This window comes from Lactuca saligna, chromosome 4 (genome assembly GCF_052625555.1).
Source record: "Lactuca saligna cultivar CGN05327 chromosome 4, ASM5262555v1, whole genome shotgun sequence".
In the NCBI taxonomy this organism is placed as follows: domain Eukaryota; kingdom Viridiplantae; phylum Streptophyta; class Magnoliopsida; order Asterales; family Asteraceae; genus Lactuca; species Lactuca saligna.
In genome coordinates this window covers 72,093,620-72,114,010 of record NC_136420.1, presented here as the reverse complement: position 1 = coordinate 72,114,010, position 20,391 = coordinate 72,093,620, and the positions used below count along the sequence as shown (strand labels likewise).

The window sequence follows — 20,391 nt, the reverse complement described above, 5'->3', positions numbered from 1 at the left end:
TAAAGACTAGCTTAGAAATTAATCAAAGGGACTAACATAAAGCTTAGAAATCCACTAAGCCACACTGACCTTCGTCGACCGAGTGTATGATGTCTCGCAGCCCGTTCCCGGCCTCATAGTACGCTAAGAATACTCCTTGTTATGCACGACGCAGAGCCTTCCACACTAGTACGCCCACATACTCTCTCGTTACGCCCCACATACTAAGGTCTTCCCTCAAACCATAATTCATTATGAAGGCCATAACTTCTTTGATACAAATCCGATTTCGAACATCCTTATATCCATGAAAAGATAATAAGAAGCGTTATGCTTTAAAGAACTCATACCTGCCTTACGATATCCCGAATCAACATCTAATTTCCGTAAAAGCCCGAGCTGACAAATTACCACAATACCCATGGCTCTAATACTAACTCTGAATGCTCGAATCATCCGTATATCATCACCCATACCCAAATAGGCAGCGATTCGGAATAAGGTGTTACAATATTCATCCTAATAAAAACACGGATGGAGGGAAAACAACCGGATTCACAATGAAGAAGGAAATCAGGTAGAGATGGATGAAGAGTATACTTATTTATACGGTAGCAAATAGGTGGAAGAGAACGATTGGATGATAACAGTGGTTTGGATGTGTGTCTCTTGTTTAACAGGGGAGACTAACACGGACTAAATTTGCATATTGTATAACTTTTGTGGCAAAAGTCTGAAAAGCAAATAATATACTATTCCTAACATTCTTGTGCTTTAATATATATATATATATATATATATATATATATATATATATATATATATATATATATATATATATATATAGAAAAGTTCATAATGAACCATTATTAATCAAGGAACGAAAGAACCAATCCAAAATATCGGAATTTAAAGCGATCAACGACAAAATGATTGGTTGTACACTATTACAATTGACATAAATGCACCGGATAATAACAAAACTCATTTTCTTTTTTTAGTGACTGTTATTTACCTCATCTTAGGTATAGAACCTTGTGAATGACATAGTATCAAACAAAACAAATCTAATTTTATTTTCTTTTAATTTTGTTTTAATAGAATATCATTTAATTGAATTAAATTATGGAATGAAAAACATTAATTATATATCTTTTTATTGTAAAGAATTCTTGAAGTTTACAGGGAAATTAAATAATCAATATTTTTTAACAAATATAAGTCAAACATTTTGTCCTTTAGTTAAAAAACTATATCCAATGATTTTTATAAAAAGCTTGATTGAGTTATTGTATGTTCTTCTTTTATTTTTTATCCTATTAGTTTTCATTTAAAATTTAGTATGGTTGATTCAATAATCATGACTTTCATTGCTTTAAGTTTTTAGATTCAATGAAGAAAAATAACATAAATTCAATTGGTTTAGTAAGTAACGTGATTAATGAATAATACTAAAAAAGATATCATTATTAGTTTGGATATATATGAATCAAAACTACATAGTTTGGAGGGGATTTGTTGCGCGTTTTCTTTTATATAATAAACAATGTAGCATATGTAAATATATGATACAATCACTACAAGATAATAATTATGTTTCGGTAAATTTTGATTTGTTGTAAAAATATACTAAAATAACCTTTGTGGTTATTATGTCTCCATGAGTGATGATCGTCGACCTTAGTGTGGTAGCGATTTTTGGTACGCACATGATGGGGTTTTTCCTTTGCCATTGACGTTTAAAGAAATGTGCCTTGATTTTATAGCAAAAGATCCAAGTAGGGATGAATGGATGAATGTTATGTTTGTGTTATGGTAGCCATCAATTATTTACAACCAAACATTAATAATGAATCTTTAATATCAACATCATGCTCGCTTCAATGAAGGATAACTATTTTATTTCAACTGATCTTAATTATAAAATAGTAAATAAATGGGTAGAGCCCATGCTGTCAAGTTCGTCATTAGCGTAAAAATATCTTTTAGCAAATTAGTTTTATTGTTTCTAGAATAAAGAGATGCTAGTCATCATCATTATTATTATTATTATTATTATTATTATTATTATTATAACGAAATATAGAAAACACAATGCCCGATAAGATTACAACATCACCGTTCACAAGTACGAGCCAAACCCCTTTCCCTTTACTACGGTCTATATCCACAAGGAATATGATGACGTCACATATCGTTTGGTGGTTTTATATCATTAATATTATTTAAGTGTAATGAGATTAATTTATTGAACAATGTCACTTTAATAATTATCGAACAAATTAATATGGTGCGGAGTAAATATTTACTTGATTTTGTTTTAGTTGAAAGTATACTGCTATTTAGGGGCGAAGCCCCTGTACTGACGAGGGTGCGGGGGCGGCAGCTCCTCGCGGGGTCTAAGGGGTTGCACCCCTGGTGGGGTCCAAATAGCAGAGCCCCTGGCTGGGGTCGAGCTGCTGAATTGAAGGGGGTCCGGGGGCAGCGTCCTTGGGAGCGGGGTCCAAGGGGCGGCAACCCCTGGCGGGGTACAAGGGGCAGAACCCCTGGCTGGGGTCGAGCTGCCATATGTAGGGGTGTTCGCGGTTCGGTTTGAAACCGTGAAACCGGCCAAACAGTAATCAGCTTGGTTTACAGTTTGTATTTTTCTTTAAGGTTTGGCTTGCGGTTTCGAACTTTTCAAACCGTATTAAACGGTTTGGCTTACGGTTTTTAAGATTTCAAACCGTATAATAACCGGACCGGACCGTAGGATTTGTATATATATTAATTAATTTTTTTATATGTAATTGTATTTCGTTGTATTATATATTAATTTCTATATACATATAATAAACTTTAAAACCCACAATATTTAATTATTGCATTTTTTTAACAATATTAGGCAGTTTTTTTGTTGTTTTGATAATTTTAATATTATAGTTTTTTAAAAGTATCAGGCAGAATTTTTGCTGTTTTCGTAGCTTTAATATTACAGTATTTTTAACAATATTTGGTACAATTTTATCTATTTTAATATCTTTAATAGTGTAGTTTTTTTTTTTACTAAATTAATTTAATGGACTCGATTAAAATGGGCCTAAAAAGCCTAAACCGGATCCAAACCTTTAGTAACGGCTTTGTTTGGTTTGGTTTTAAGTTTTCAATGGCTCGGGTTCGGTTTTTGCTTGACACAAACCATTAGGAACGATTTGCCTTCGATTTGACCTAAAAACCAAAAAAAATAAAATAAACGGATTGTGAACACCCCTAGCCATATGCAGGTAATATGTTAGTTTTGACAGGTAATATGACCGTTTTTTGGACAAGAAGTTGTTTTCCTGTAACTACCATATGAAAGTTTTAGGAAAAGAAGTTAGGTTTTGTTATATGATCAATTTCGGATTCATTTTGAGTAAAGATTTCATAACATATTCTTCATTCTCCATTCTAGAAAAAACAGTGAATTTCATCATATTAGAGATTTTGAGTGTACTCTCGAAATGCTTTAATCTGAAAGTATTTCACAACTCTCACTGATCCAAGTTTATCTATATCCTGTTTTTCTAACACATCTCATAGCTAGTGATGGAAATGGGATCGGAGAATACTGAGTTCAATCTCAACTTCCATCTTTGAATCCTTGTTTCAATAGTTATCATCATCGAGAAAATATAAATGAATCCTTAGTTGCACATCTAGAAAGGAACGGGGATCTTAGCTATGAATCAGATATTTCTTTTATTTTTTCAATATGAAAAATTTTACGTAAAGAAAAACTGTAAGTATCAATATTATTAACAAAATTTTAAAAATTCTAAAAAAATATAAATATAATCATAGATTGCGTTAAACATATAAACAATTTTTTATCGGAGTGGTATTTTATATAACAATAGATAAACTATAGAGATATAAAAAATTATACATGAGGTTAATATATATAAACAAAAAAGGAAAAATATAATTTAAATAATTACTAATGAGTTGGGTTGCTTGGATAAAATTCTAAGTCTTATAAACTGTAATATACATATTAGTTTCGTATTATTTTTATATATTAATATCTATCCATACCGAGTCTATGGTCGGAGATTAGGGGTATCTCATCCCTTTTTTTTTGTTTGGGGATTTACCATCCTCATTCCTATCAACAATCAACTTAGGGATAATTCGGGCAAACCAGGTATTGGTTTCAAGTTTTAGATTGGATAGAGACCATGTTGTCAAGTTCATCATTATCTTAAAAATATTTTTTAACAAATTAGTTTTATTGTTTCTAGAATAAAAAGAAACTAGTCATTATTATTATTATTATTATTATTATTATTATTATTATTATTATTATTACAATATATGGAAATATAGAGAATACAATATCCGATAAGATTACAACATCACCATTCACAAGTATTAGTCAAAGCCCTTTCCCTTTACTATGGTCTACATCCACAAGGAACATGATGACGTCACATCTTGTTGGTGATTTTATATCACTAATATTATTTAAGTGTAATGGGGTTAATTTGTTGATCAATATCACTTTGACAATTATCAAATAAATTTGTATGGTGTATAGTGCACATTTGTTTGATTTTGTTATTGTTGAATGTATACTGTTATTTAGGGGCGAAGCCCTTAAACTATTGGAGGTCCGAGGACAGCACCCCTGGGAGCGGGGTCCAAGGGGCAAAGCCAAGATATCAAAGTTATAATTGTTTAGCTTTTCAACTATTTGTTTTTAGATTTTTGTATTTTTTGAAAATTATAAAACATATATATTTCATTCATTTGAATTCGTTTTGGCGTGTGTGTGTGTGTGTATATATATATATATATATACCAAAAAGTAGAATATACCGACTTTTCATAGACATCTATAATGATAGATAAAAAACGAGCTTTTTTTCAAAACATACTCACTTCATTTTGTTGTGTGTGTATGTGTGTGTGTGTGTGTGTTTGTGTGTGTGTGTATATATATATATATACACACACTCACACGCACACATGTATTTTTGTGTTTCTTTATTTCACCAATACACATATAATAGAAAAAACTAGGCTCTAATACAATTGATGGGTTTCTATGTTAAAAAACAATATATTTAGTGAGTATAAATTGATAAATTTCGCAATTTGTTCTCGAAAAACGTGATAAATATATTATTAATGAATTTTCGAATAAATTTATTTCGTTTATATTAAAACTTTGGGATGTCATCGTCAATACAGAAACATAAACAAAAATAGACGTTATTTACAATAGTGATTTACATCTCCTTTAATATCTCAGTGTAATATAGCTTCGTATCGATACCTGTGATACAAATAAAGTAAGTGGATCGGGTTGGAAAACCTGGTGAGTACGTAGAGTTTTCAACCCAAAATAATATAATTATTATGTTTCATCAGCAAACAATTAACTCAGTTACCCATCCCTATTATCTTCTTATTATTAAGTATCTTCTCTGAGAATCATCTATTTCTCAATATCTATTCCTAAGGATTGTCCTAAGGATTAGGTACGAAGTCCATCACTACTAAAGTTTATTTAACAGACACGAAGTCCATAGCTGCCAATGTTCGTTTGTGAGGCACTAATTCAATAGCTTCCAGGGTTTATCTCTTCTAATGACAGTACTATTTTAGGGAGTCCACCCGTAATACATGTCAATGGGTTTTTTGAGTATATCTAATTAACACATCGTTCACAACACCTACAGGTTACGAGCATGATATTGTTCTACTTGACAGTCTAGAATAGTCTGTGGTTGTCATATATACACTACTAGATGACTGGTCCATCGCTTGTCATCATCTTTCACCTCTCATCATCTATATCATCTTTCATCTCCCATCTCATCTTCAATCTACTCATCTTCACCCATCATACTTATAGGTATAAAATACATACACAGTTTAAATCGAATAAAACATGTATATTTTATTTATCCAACATACATATCAAGAACACAGATAATATGTACACATAGCACGTAATTTATATTAAATACTTCATATATATGTGTAAGATGTAAGTAACTATGCACTCACTTGTTAGAGTGATGATTCCAAACTTGGGCATCGCTTCTCTTCTAACAATTCTATTCTCCTCCAACGAAACCCACTATCATTACCGCTATATTTTAGTCTAATATTTATAGCGACTATTTACGAGCAATATTGTTTTGTAAGTGTTAAACAATTCTTTTCAACCACTATGTACATATAGGGGCTAGACATGAAACATCGGATAACACGACCATTTTAGCATTATAACACTTCTGAAATCCAATAACACTAGGTGGCCCTTCAAACCTGATTCACTGTACCGCAAGTAGTTAAAAGATATTATAATAACACTTTGTATATTATATTTTATAGTATATATATTGTTTATAACTTAATGATACCGATATTGAACTTAACCATAAGCTATACTTAAAGTAGGGTAAGTATAACTCACTTACTAGGAGATTTGGCTAGGAATCAGGGTCTGCAAGGGCAAAACTTCCGAGGCGAAAACTCTTATTCTCGAAGCCTTCTGGTGCTTTAGGACTTGCCTCTAGCACTTAGCAAGTGCTATGGAAAAACTTAGAAGGTTTGGGAGTAAACGGGAGAAGAGAATTTGAAAGGTGTGAAGAAAATCAGAGATTTGCACATCTATTTATAGGTTTAATCCAGTGCGAACGCGGAGCGTTCCCTTGCTGAATGTTGGACGTTCCCATGCCATGTGTCACCATCTGTGGCAAGGCGTGGGGAAGAAATACTGGCTCAGATCACGTCACGTGTCACTCGCAGATTACTCTAAAAACTAATTATCTTCTAAAATCTGTAACTTTCGTATACAAGCTCCGTTTTGCAATTCTTTATATCCACTCGTAGGTATCGACGGGATCCACAACTTTCGTTTAGACTTTGTCGGCTAATTTCAACTTTATTTTTAAAGTTATATTTTAACAGGCTTAGACAGTTAAAATCTGTTAAAAATTCAAAACATTGTCATCCGACGTCCGTTTGGAGTGACTTTATATCTTTGAGCTCCTATTAATGAGATATTCGAATCTCATTTAGGTTGTGTAGGCTAAAAATCGATTGATCTAAAATTCGATTTCTAGGCTGTGCACTGCTGTGCCTGTGGTAAATCATAGAAAAATCATAACTTCCTCAAACGAAGTTAGATTTGGATGTTCTTTTTTGTACGTTCTCGGTTTAAAATATACTACGACTTTCGTTTAGATTGCTAAGGCTAAAAAGTATTTTGTCTAAAATTCACTTTTAACGATACATGTAGGTGTGCCCGTTTTGTCGCAAAACTTCAACGGATCATAACTTCTTCGTTAGAAGTCGGATTTTAGCATTCTTTATATGTATGGAATCCTTGTGATATATACAATAACTTTGTTAAGATTATTTATTCTAAATAATCTTCTATCAAAAAGTCATTTTAACGCTTATTATCTCTACATTGATTAGCTCGAATCGGCGGACATTACATTCTTTCACAAAATCTAGACAAGATTCGAAATTAAATAATGTTTCATCAGCTAATTTGGTAATATCAACATCTCGTTCATCAAACTGATCTCTACTAAGATTAATTTGAATATATTACGTCGTTTCTCCATCACATTAGAATATATTGTTGAGGTATTTCCTTTGAATCTTTTCTCATAAATATTCTAAAAGCTAGTATGTATAATATACAAATAACATTAAACTCTTCGTAACTGCATTTGATGTATTTTCAAGAAATTTTTTTCAACCTGTTACAATACAAAATCACAAATAAATAAGTAGTGGTAATGCTTAATCACATGTCAATATCCCTAACACATATCAACATTTACCTATAATCATATTGAACATTCATATTAACATATGAAAATTAAAAGGCTTGTATACAATCACGGGTGATTATAACACTTTAATATATACATGTGAATATGTACATATTGACAGACAAAGATTCACATGTTTATGTATAATCAGATGTGAAAATATATACTCACATGTGGATATGTATTGAAATACTGTTACAATAACATGTGATACAGATAAACATACCAATACACATGTGTATGTAACACCGTAACATATGTATTCACAAGAAATAATTATTTTATGTTTCATTCACATTTGGATAAAAACTCATTGAAATGTAGATAAATAATTATATTTATATTCATATATGATATTAATAATATGTAAATATACATCAACACATACAAATATATACAAATATGAATATTGAAAAGTTTTATATATTCATATACGATTATGACAACATATGAACATAAAATATGAATTCATCACCTGAGCATATATGTTCACATATAAATAATCATTGAATTTCATATATTAAATAACAAAACTCACTATTTATTCACATGTAAATAAATATAAATTTACTTATGTGAATACAATAAAATATTAATTTTTTTAATATTCAAATATGAATAAACTGTATTAAAATATTATTTACTAGAAATACTATAATTTTGGTTTGATGACTTAGACATTTCATCATCTTCATCGTAGAAGAAAAAAAAATAGTAGCATCTTGAATATATAAATGAATTCTCTTTATCATTTGCAAACGGAATTATCAAAAAAAATAAAACCGGAATTATGAAACAATAAAGCCTATGATTAAAAAACAACAAACAAAAAAAAACAAACAAAATACACAACATTGTTATTCACATATGAAAAACATTCAAACACAATATAATTTATAATATTCACATTTGAATATTCGTTCTCACATGAATCAATATACGCTTACTAAGAGAATAAAGAAAATTTACAATGTTATATGTTATTCACATATGATTAATATATAAAACTTATAATCCTAACTTTATGGCGTGTTTCATAAAACAGGTAATTGCATCATAGTTAACGTACTTATTGGAAACGAACTAAGCAAAAAACAAACAAAACTAAACCAAAAAACAAATATACTAAGCAAAGAAACAACAAACCCAAACCAAAAAGGTAAATCTTGAGAAAAAAAACTCTATAAAACCTTTCATCAACAGTTGAAGTGCAAAAAAGTTGTCTTATGTATAAATATGGAAAATCTTAATAGGAGACACAAAATCAAAAGCAAAAGATTCACATTAATTAGACAACCGTGATGAAAACTTTGGATCAAAAGAATTTTAATGACAAAAACATGAATTTCAATAAAAATCAATAAATCGAACACTAAATTGATAAATTTGCAATACCTAATGAGTTTTCATTGAGTTTTTGATGTTCTTGATTATGCTCAACTATATAAAGTTGTGAACGATCAAAAGAATCAATGATCTATAAAGGATATTCCATCAAAATATCTACAAAGTACCTCTGGTTCAATAATTGCTTCATCCTTAAAGAATCGATGAATACAAGCTGAATCACAATCAGGTGTAAGAAGAGATTGAGTATAAATTGAAAGAGTTTGAAATATTCTAAAACATATAATGTTAGAATATATTGCGTATTCTATTTTTCCGAACAATAGAATATTAGAATATTTTCATTAAAAAAATTTGGTCTCACGGTTTCACAAAATTATATTCGTTTCAAATGAACTCTTATATATATATATATATATATATATATATATATATATATATATATATATATATATATATATATATATATATATCGGCTTAGAGAATATATGGCTGTCATGTATTCAATGTTAGATATAGAACCATTAAAAACTATATAGTTTTAATAAAAAACACTTAAATCTCTCTACCAACTTTCTTTGATCGTCTAATAAAGCTTTTACTCAACTTTGTATATATTTTTATGGAATTTTATAAGTTTAATTGTGTACCACAAACCATGTATAAGAATATTTTATCAACTATTTGTAGGTCTTCAAATCGAAATTTAATACAGAAAACTACATTGAAAGATTAAAAATGTTCATTACAAAAATCCACTAAACCTCTTTCCATAAGCCATGATAGAAAAATATACAAGTATACATAAGCTAGGTACTGAATGAAATTATAAAACCTACTAGAAATCTAATAAAAAACACATTTGAAATAGATAGATATTTGGGATGAATCATGATATCCAATAAATTATGAGTTCAAAGTAAATAAGAAGAAGGTAAATATATATATATATATATATATATATATATATATATATATATATATATATATATATATATATATATATATATGTTGTTTAATCAAAATAAAGTCAAATTTAATATTTCTATATTTAATATAACAGTCACATATTCACTTATATATATATATATATATATATATATATATATATATATATATATATATATATATATATATATATATATATATATATATATATACTAGCCGTTTACCCGCGCAAAGCGGCGGGCGACAAATAGTTTGTTTCGACAATTAATTTGTTTTCGATGGAGAATGATTATTTTCAATTAAATCATTAGTTTGTTTTAGGAAACACATCATATTAAAAATAAAGAAAATTCATTAAATAATCAAATTATAGGGTGTTGAATATTTATTTGGATGAAAAAAAGATCTAGTCAAAACCTTGGAAGAGAAGATTTTTAGGAGTTTGTTTAATTTTTAATATTATTTTATTAGTGATTAGTTGTACAATTAGCTTAATGATTTGGACGTCTTAAAAAATATTATTATTTTATTCAATCTATTTTTAAAAATAGTGAGATTTGTTTTATAAGATAGTAAATATATATATATATATATATATATATATATATATATATATATATATATATATATATATATATATATATATATATATATATATATATATATATATATGCCATGGGTTGCTTGTATAGATTAGGTCAAAGAGTGGACTTTTTCTATGTCATGAAGAGCAACCGATCATAGATGGGTCTCCTATCGTTTTGATTTGTCTACAAATTAAGTCTGAAACCTTAACTTTCCTGAAGACCAAATACATACACACATAGAGATGCCTGCTGTTTGGTTTGCGTTACGGAAGTCATTGCACTGCCAATCAGGACCTGCAGATGTTCATGATCCAAATTTTCAGGGGACGAATCTCAGCAAAATAGTAACGAAAACAAAAAAATCATCAACATCAACAGGAGGTAAATCAGGGTGTTCAAGATCTTTAGCAAATCTTAAGGATGTCATCCATGGAAGCAAGAGGCACATGGACGAAAAACCAACAACAGTTGCAACCACAACAACAAATGCTAGTCCTAGGTCCATTGGAAGTTCAGAACTTTTAAACCCAATTGCCCATGAAGTTGTTTTGTCGAATTCAAACTGTGAACTGAAGATCACAGGCTTTGGTTCTTTGCAAGATGGAAACGGTGTTGGTGGTGATGGTGAGGGCGTGTCCTCACGATTTGAGGGTACCCTAAAACCTGGGACGCCTGGCCCTCACCATTATCATCATCATCAGAAGCTAACAAACTCACCGATGACTAATCGAAGAAACTCTAATGGATTTTCAAGGGCTAGTAGAGGTTTAGGCTCTGGATTTGGTGCTATTAATGCTTCGAAGGCTAGAGCTTCTTTTGAAGGTGAAAGCCATGGGATTTTTAGCTTGGCTTGTCATAAATGTGGTGAGCAATTTGTCAAATGGGAAGCTCTTGAAAATCATCATCTCTCTAAACATGCTGGTAAGAAAAGATTCTTGCTTCTTCTTTTTTTTTTTTTTTTTTTTTGTTTGTTTTTTTTAAGTAAACCAATCTTTAATATTAGATTAAATATAATAATCCATCTCTAGGTTCTATTTACATGAATATATAAGCACGCATTACATGCTACCGAGAATCCAGGATATATATAGGTCTAACATCACTCTTTGATATTCTGTCTTTGTTTTTAAGTTTTAGGTGTCAGAGCCTCATAATTTCACTAGTAATTTTTAATTTTTTTTTACCATCTTGTACTTTATAATTTATTTATTTAGAAAAAAAAAAGGTTTTTTATTTAAAAAAATCAATTCACCTTCTACCCTGAATGATGTCATCGCCTTCAGCCGCCCTCCTCTCGTCTTCTGGTTCCGTTTTGTTACGCTCGTCAACTACATTGTGCCTGTCGCACATGAAACCTTCTGTCACCATTATTGAACCAATCATAAGTAGTATTGCACTCGTATATTCTACAATCTCATTTCCTTTGAATGATAACTCCCAAGTGACCCACATGCTCCTTCACCCTCATTATTTTGATGTTCGTATTGGGATTTAAGTCGTGGTCCTCGTGGACCAACTGTAAACGAGATCAAATGTGAAGAGAATTAATGGTAGCGAAGGGCACCATAAACACCGCAGTATGAGAGTGGTGGTTGCTGCAATTGGCAGCGGTGGTAGGAAAAAAGTTTAAATTAAACAATGTCAATTGTGGACGATTTAATCACCGAGCCTGGTCGCACTTGGTGTAACCATGGGTGATGATGTTTAAGTCATCGTCATTTAGCTTATACAAACAGTGTAGATGTTGAAAAGACACTAACGAAAATGTTATCACCATAAACAACACCCATGTCACGTCCGAGTTAACATGTCCTCTTGCAAATTCATTAATACTTAAGAATAATAGATTATCCATAATAAGAATTAATTCCGTTGTTAGAAAGTAAAAGTGGTTGATTATCCAAAACACCTTAGATCTTGTGGTGATATAGATAATAGTACTTGGTGAAAATGAAATCAATTAAGATTTGTAGTTTGTAGCTTTTACAATTATTTACCAAACCATGGCAACTATGATCGAACCCTAAATTTATTTATGGAAGATACTTCGCCGTCCAAGTGCTCCCCCCTTGGAATCTAAATTTATGTTTGGCATGTTATATGAAAATCTAACTTTTAGTTATAAGCTAATTTATACGATATTTTAATGGTCTCGTTGGCGCATTAATATTCAACATCTTTTACTCTCTTACGAAGGAAGTAATGTTTAGTATAAATATTTATTTTAGTTTTGAGTATTAATGAATAATCAAGAGGATATGTTAAGCGGTGACATTGGCTGTTTACAGTGACAATGTTTTCATTGTAGTGAACGGAACAAGTACTAAAAAAATCTAGAGTCCATATATCATTTTTATATCCTTGTTGAACATTATGTATATTGGAGGATATTTGAGTAGGGTGATGGTAGAAATCCAAATTCTTTATGGATCATGTATGTTCATTTTTTGAAGAGATATTTTCATCCTATGTTAGGGTTATGGGAAATCCAGTATAGAATAATTCAAAAAGAAATTTGTGTATATAGGTACAGAAACACAAGTTAAATCACCAAAGAATTATGAGATCGTTTAGAAAGAAAAGAGTTGAGAAAAAGGTTTTGTTTTATGCTCAAAGTAGGAGTCGTATAAATAAGGACAAATTAAGGTTAATCTTCAAAATTAGTTATGCAAATAATGAAATTAATGGCATAATCAATGGTTCCTAAAACTGATAAGATTTTGCAATTTTACCATAATCACCCCATAGAATTCAGATTTTTCATAAAAAAAACTAATTCAATCTTACCAAAATCACCGCTAGGGTCTCTACCCCTTGGGCACCAGTAAGGGTGTTGCCTCTAAGACACTGCAAGGAACGCGACCACCTTGACCAGGTCATTATGTCATATTGGCTTATAATTTTATCTTATATATATGCATGTGCTACGTATTCACCAAACATATAACATAGAGTACAAACGATAAGTCTTTTAACTCACATGTTTGTTCTAATTGCATAAAATGTCAAGTGACACTGAAATCACCAATAATCATCCACCATTTTAGTGTAACCCATGAATTAACATAAAACTATCTAAATAAACCAATCCAGTACACAAATGAAAATGTCGAAATGATTGAATTCCATTTTCAGTATCAAATAATTCAAATACTCGAGAATTAGGGTGTTCTAAGAATTGAACACTTCAACCCAATTGAATACCTAAAAGTAAAACACATACGAGTTTATTGAACTTTATAGCGAAATACAACTTAACAGTATGATAAAGTCGTGTGTCATAATTGTCTCATGATTGTATCAAGACCAAGTCCCCAACCTCTTAAAATGCGGCTACACTTCACAATCATGTAGGTAATTCCTTTACTTCATCTATCTACATATACATTTTTATCAAATTAAATATTAAGGTATACTACAACCTGGTCAACTTGCAAAACCGAACACAAACATAGGATGCATACTTCTTGTGTTTCAATCTATAATTGTGAGCTTTCCACATTGAATTCAACTATAAACGTCATAGTAAAAGGGAGTTGGGTGTCTCACCATCATAGAATTAAATGGACTTTCATCTCATCCCTATAACATACTTGTGCAATAAGCCTCTTGGAAGTCCTTTAGTTAAGTGATCTGCCAAATTTTGTTGCGATTTCACAAACTCTACCGAAATCAGAATAATGATTAGTTCTTTAATCATACTATGTCTAACACTTAAGTGTCTAGACTTGCCATTATAAAGATAACTGCAAGCCTTAGCCAAAGCAGCTGCATTATCACAAATGATAGATATAGGTGTTATCGGCTTTGACTACAAATGAATCTCATAGACTAAATTTATCAGCCATTCAGCTTCTTTTCCAACAGCAGCTAACGCAAAAACTTAGATTCCATTGTCGAGTTTGTAATGCAAGATTGCTTCTTTGAAGCCCAGAAAATAGCACCTCTCCCAAGCAAGAACACCCAACCAGTTGTTGAGGAATAGTCATCCATCTTGGTTATCCAACTTGCATCTGCTAGGGGCACGACCTCCTTGACCCCTATCATTCTGTCGTACCAACTCATAATTCGATCTTATATATACATGCATTCGGCATTCACCAAACATATAACATAGAGTACAAACGATAAGCCGTTAGCTCAAATGTCAGTTCTAATTACACAAAATGTCATGTGACACTAAAATCACGAACAACACATATAATAATAGAAATAAAAAAAATACGGATTTAATATCTAATACTAGAATTAAAAAAAAAATAAAAAAAAAATAAAAAAAAAAGTTAGTCCAACTAATAGTGCTTTAAATGTTAAATATAATAATGGAGTCAAGTAATTGAACATATTATTGAACAAAATTGGTTAATTGTGCTTATAAACATTAAACTTAAAAAACTATTTAGTAAAATAAAGGTGGTTTGTATTATTGACCAAAAACAAGTAATCACTCCGATAGTAAAAAAACTGTTTTTGGTTAATTATTAATGTCTGAATCGTGTCAAAAATATAAACTAAACCTTGCTATTATGAAGTACAAGATTTGGTAAATATAATTTTTAATACTATTACTATTTAGTAAAAACCTCTAAAATAAAGATTCTTGTACCTACGGATTAATTTTCTAGGATGTAATTCGTCGATTTTTTTTTATTTGACAGTTACTGAGCTCATTGAAGGAGATTCATCCAGGAAAATCGTAGAATTGATCTACAAAACCAGTTGGTCAAAATGCCACACCAATTCTGGAGGAATAGAAAGGATCTTGAAGGTCCATAACATGCAAAAAACACTATCTGAATTTGAAGAACATCGAGAAACTGTGAAAGTCAGAGCTAGCAAGCTCCAAAAGAAACACCCTCGATGTCTTGCCGATGGCAATGAGTTATTAAGGTTTCACGGAACCCTAGTTGAATGCAATCTTGGCCTCAACGGCTCGTCCAGTCTTTGCCAATCAAATAACTGCAAAGTTTGTCAAATACTACGACATGGGTTTATAATTAAGAAATATGGGAACAACAAAATTGTAGTTGGGGGTGTTTTCACAACTTCAACAAGTCAAAGGGCATTTGAAGCTATTGATGTGAACAATGGTTCGTGTTTGAGGAAAGCTCTGATAGTTTGTAGAGTGATTGCTGGGAGAGTTCATAAGCCATTGGAGAACATTCAAGAACTTGCTAATCAATCTGGATTTGATTCATTGGCTGGAAAAGTAGGTATTTATTCAAATATTGAAGAACTTTATTTGCTCAATCCTAGAGCACTTCTCCCTTGCTTTGTAATAATTTGCAAGCCACAAACGTAAATAAATTGTATACAATTAGCGTAGTCTTGTTTGTTTTTATCTTTCTTTGAGAAAAATATTTTTATTTGTCAAATATTTCTTTTTGATATAAATATCGACATATTTTACAATCAGTTTTCTGTTTTTATTACCTTAATATTTAGAGATTTTAGCTGAAGATGTTTTAAGTCTACAACGTATTCGCCATGTACACTAATGGATGGGTCAAAAACAACTTGTATTTAAGTTGTAAATGAACTAACATTATATTCCTAAAACAATTTGTTTTATATTATTAGCATCTTCGATTTTTGGAACAGTAAATTTGATACTTGTAGCACCCTTGATTTGAGGCTAACAGTTTTATTCCTTAAATATATAACTCATAAATATAAGGGAAAATGACTCTTGAGGTAATTAACTTTTGCGTTTGTATTCTTATGGTCCATTTTTTTTTTGTATTCAATATACCATCGAACTTGTTGTTGGTGTTTACCATAGCCCTTTTGACCGGCTTTTGACCTGTGATAGCCGGTCAAAGGGTTATGGTGAACACAAACAACAAGTTCAATGGTATATTGAGTACAAAAAAAAAAAGGAAAGGGACCAAATGAGAACAAACGCAACAGTTGGTTACCCTCCTGATTCATTTTCCCTTTACTCATTTACAACAAATCCCACATCATCTCCTACTGATATTAATGACTTCATGAGATTCATTCTTGCTTCTCTTCAAAACATAACCTACGAAAGGACATTATTCATACATGTACAACTTTGTAATGCACTTGAATATTTATTAGGGAAATCTTGACTAAGCAGGCGCATTTCATGACTACATTTACATTTCCAATCAAATGATTTATGGTATCATGGATTCTAGACAAGTCTACAAACGAGTGGAATCACAAGTGCTATCATTTTTGAGTTTACTTAGCTTTAAGATCGAACTCATGGGATAAGATACAACATCAATATGTACAATATTATGGTGATGTGTCTACAAAAACAGCATGATATTGTACATATTGATGTTGTATCTTATCCCATGAGTTCGATCTTAAAGCTAAGTAAACTAAAAAATCACAGCACTTGTGATTCCACTCGTTTGTAGACTTGTCTAGAATTCATGATACGATAAATCATTTGATTGGAAATGTAAATGTAGTCATGAAATGCGCCTGCTTAGTCAAGATTCCCCTAATAAATATTCAAGTGCATTACAAAGTTGTACATGTATGAATAATGTTTTTTCGTAGGTTATGTTTTGAAGAGAAGCAAGAATGAATCTCATAAAGTCATTAATATCAGTAGGAGATGATGTGGGATTTGTTGTAAATGAGTACAGGGAAAATGAATCAGGAGGGTAACCAACTGTTGCGTTTGTTCTCATTTGGTCCATTTCCTTTTTTTTGTACTCAATATACCATCGAACTTGTTGTTTGTGTTCACCATAACCCTTTGACCGACTATCACCAGTCAAAAGGGCTATGGTAAACACCAACATCAAGTTCGATGGTATATTGAATACAAAAAAAAAAAAAAAAATGGACCAAATGAGTACAAACGCAAAAGTTAATTACCCTGAAGAGTCATTTTCCCTAAATATAAATTAAGTTTTAGATGAACTTAAATAAAGCAATCTTGATTAAAATTTCAAATTTGGTTTATTTAAAATAATTAAATAAATTTTTTATTTAATAGTGAAGTTGGAATTAAAAAAAAATACAAAAAAAAAAAAACAAAAAAAAACAAAAAAACCTTTAACATTGGAAGTTGACTTTCCAACCATGAGAATTAAGGTATGACTTTTGACCTAACCAAATTACATAGGTTTTGGCTTACATTGGAAAAATATATAATTTAGGGGTTAATCTTGCCAAATGTTGAAAGATTGGATCAGAGAGCCCCCACTCTCCCGTGTCGTACATCTTAACGATTGAAAGAATGGAATTGATACGGTGAAATTAAAGTTCTAACACTAAATCATGACGGTAAAGTTTGTAACGTAATTAATTCATCTCTTATTCATTTAAAATTCTAACAAGTCTGAATCATGAAATTCAAGTTTATTTTAAGTGTATTGTTGAATTCTAAGTTTAGAGTTGTTAGTGGCCATTATTTGTTTGTATGTATTGTATATGTATTACGATATATGGTATTTTAGCAACTCACTATTTTTTATGTTTATAATTATGGATTAAATATTGTTCAGCTCCTTTTATTCATAAATTGAAAAGTCCATCTTGATTGTACTGCAAGCGCATCATTGTTAATTTGACTTCCGTAGTTTTCATAATGATTCTAATACTTTTATAATATGGTTTGATGATGTCATAACAACTCATACCTTTGTATTTTATTAAAAATTGTTTTAGAAATTCCATTTAAGTCATTTTGAAAATGAAATTTTTAGTTTAAATTTTAGAACATTACACCAATCGCATTTATTTGTCTTCTTGTTGACCAACGATTGAATGTTACAACAATCACATTTTTTTGTTTAAATCTTGTTACAAAGGTTTTGAATATTTGGCTACCAAATGCCTAAAAATATTAGTGTAGTGAGCAAATTTATATAGAAATGTTAGGTAAATAGCCTATCTAACTTAAAACTAATACACATGCATGATCACTGGACACACATATCACATAAAACTGATAGAAAGTTATAACATCTTAAAAAGCATAAATAAAATTTTCATTTTTAATTCAACTAAAAACCATCAAATATTAATATGAAACCATCCAGAAGTATGTCAAAGTAAAAAGATTTATCAGAGTACAATCCCAAAATCATAAAAATGAAATATGGGTGTATGTATTGCGATCAAGTCAGACCCTTCCCCTCAAACTAGAAGTACCTAAAACATAAACTTAAACCGTAAGCGCAAAGCTTAGTCAGTTTTCACTAAATACCACATACCATACATGCAATAGGTCTCGCCCGACATCTATCCCGCCTCTCCCGACATTGGGTCTCGCCCAGTACAGATCTATCTGTAACATGCGACGGGCCCGCCCAACACACTCATCAGGCCTCACCTGGCATTGGCTTTAGACCCCGCCTAGTATACAAATAAACATATATGATACATTCAAGAGTCACAAAGACAACTGGCATTCTAATAACAATAATCAATTGACCGATATTGGTGCCTTCGACCAGCCAAAACACCGTGAGAAGTCCCACCTTAATCAAATGATCAACAGTCACGCAACCAGGCTGCTGCTACGATGGCTCCTCAACTAAACACATTAAAACTAACCCTAATAAATAATCAGGGTAATAATGATGGGTTTTAGTATACTACAACATCCTATCGTGCACATACTGCTGGATTAGTGTCTAAGCAAGTAGCTATATTTGGTATGTATTTGACCCGGTTGTGCATGGTTCTTTTGGGTTGCCTACACCAAAGAAACTTGACAAGGTAATTTAAGGAGTGAGAGAGAATATTATGGTTTATTAATATATTATAAGAATAATATATTAAAGGAGAAATCATATTTATTTAATTAGTATTGGTCATATTAGGAATTAATTTGGTGACTAAAAGAGATTAACTAAATAAAGGGGTATAAACTGTCAAATATATGATAGTAAAGTTTTGGACTGGGAAACCTAATGGACTATAGGGGGGACGAAATTATGATGGGGATCCATCATATTTTCGTCCAAGGCCTTATTCCAGAAGGTTTCTTGGGCTGCTTGGTGGCTAAGCTGCCCATTAGGGTTTAGACTGAGACCCTAGCAGCCTGCAGTATAAATAAGACCTCTAGTCTATGAAAATCGGCTACAGTTGATTCCAAGAGAACCCTAGGTCCGATTTTAGCATCTCTCACCTTCTCTCGTATTTCCTTCTTGCTTGTGGGGTTTGTGAACCATTAGAGGAGTTATAATTGTGACTCTAAGCTCAAGATCAAGAAGACTACAAGGATTTCAAGCTATTTGATAGAGGTAAACACTTAGATATGTCCTTATGATGTTAATTTGGAATTATATATGATAGATCTAGGGTTGTAAGTCTTGGATTCAAAGCATGTACCATAGAGAAAACTAGATCCAAGCATTAGGGTTTGTATGAGCACATATGATTGTTCTTTTGCATAATACCCATCAGTGGTATCAGAGCCATGATTGGTTTCAATTGTATGTGATGCTTTAACAGTTTGCTTACTGAAAATCATTTTTCTTGCCTCTGCCCGACTCAACTCGGCGAGTTGGCCCTACTTGGCGAGTCCAGGTCTGACTCGGCGAGTCTGTGCGTCAGGCAGAGGATATTTCGAGATTTTGTTGCAGTTTTGTCATGTGATTAATGCCTAAATCATTTTTTGAAGATACAATCTGAATTTTATTGTCTTTAAATGATTATCCCTGCCAAAACAATAGATAATTTCAAATCTTGTAAATATTAGTTGTTTA

General features: G+C 31.1%; 1 protein-coding gene across 1 annotated transcript; it reads left to right on the top strand.

Moving 5' to 3' along the window:
• Nucleotides 1-10,781: 10,781 nt before the first annotated feature.
• LOC145042129 (uncharacterized) lies at nucleotides 10,782-16,099 on the top strand. The gene is made up of 2 exons (XM_078990505.1): nucleotides 10,782-11,605; nucleotides 15,343-16,099. The coding sequence occupies exons 1-2, from the start codon at nucleotides 10,927-10,929 to the stop codon at nucleotides 15,984-15,986; spliced, it is 1,323 nt and encodes a 440-aa protein (XP_078846631.1). The 5' UTR covers nucleotides 10,782-10,926; the 3' UTR covers nucleotides 15,987-16,099.
• Nucleotides 16,100-20,391: the final 4,292 nt, after the last annotated feature.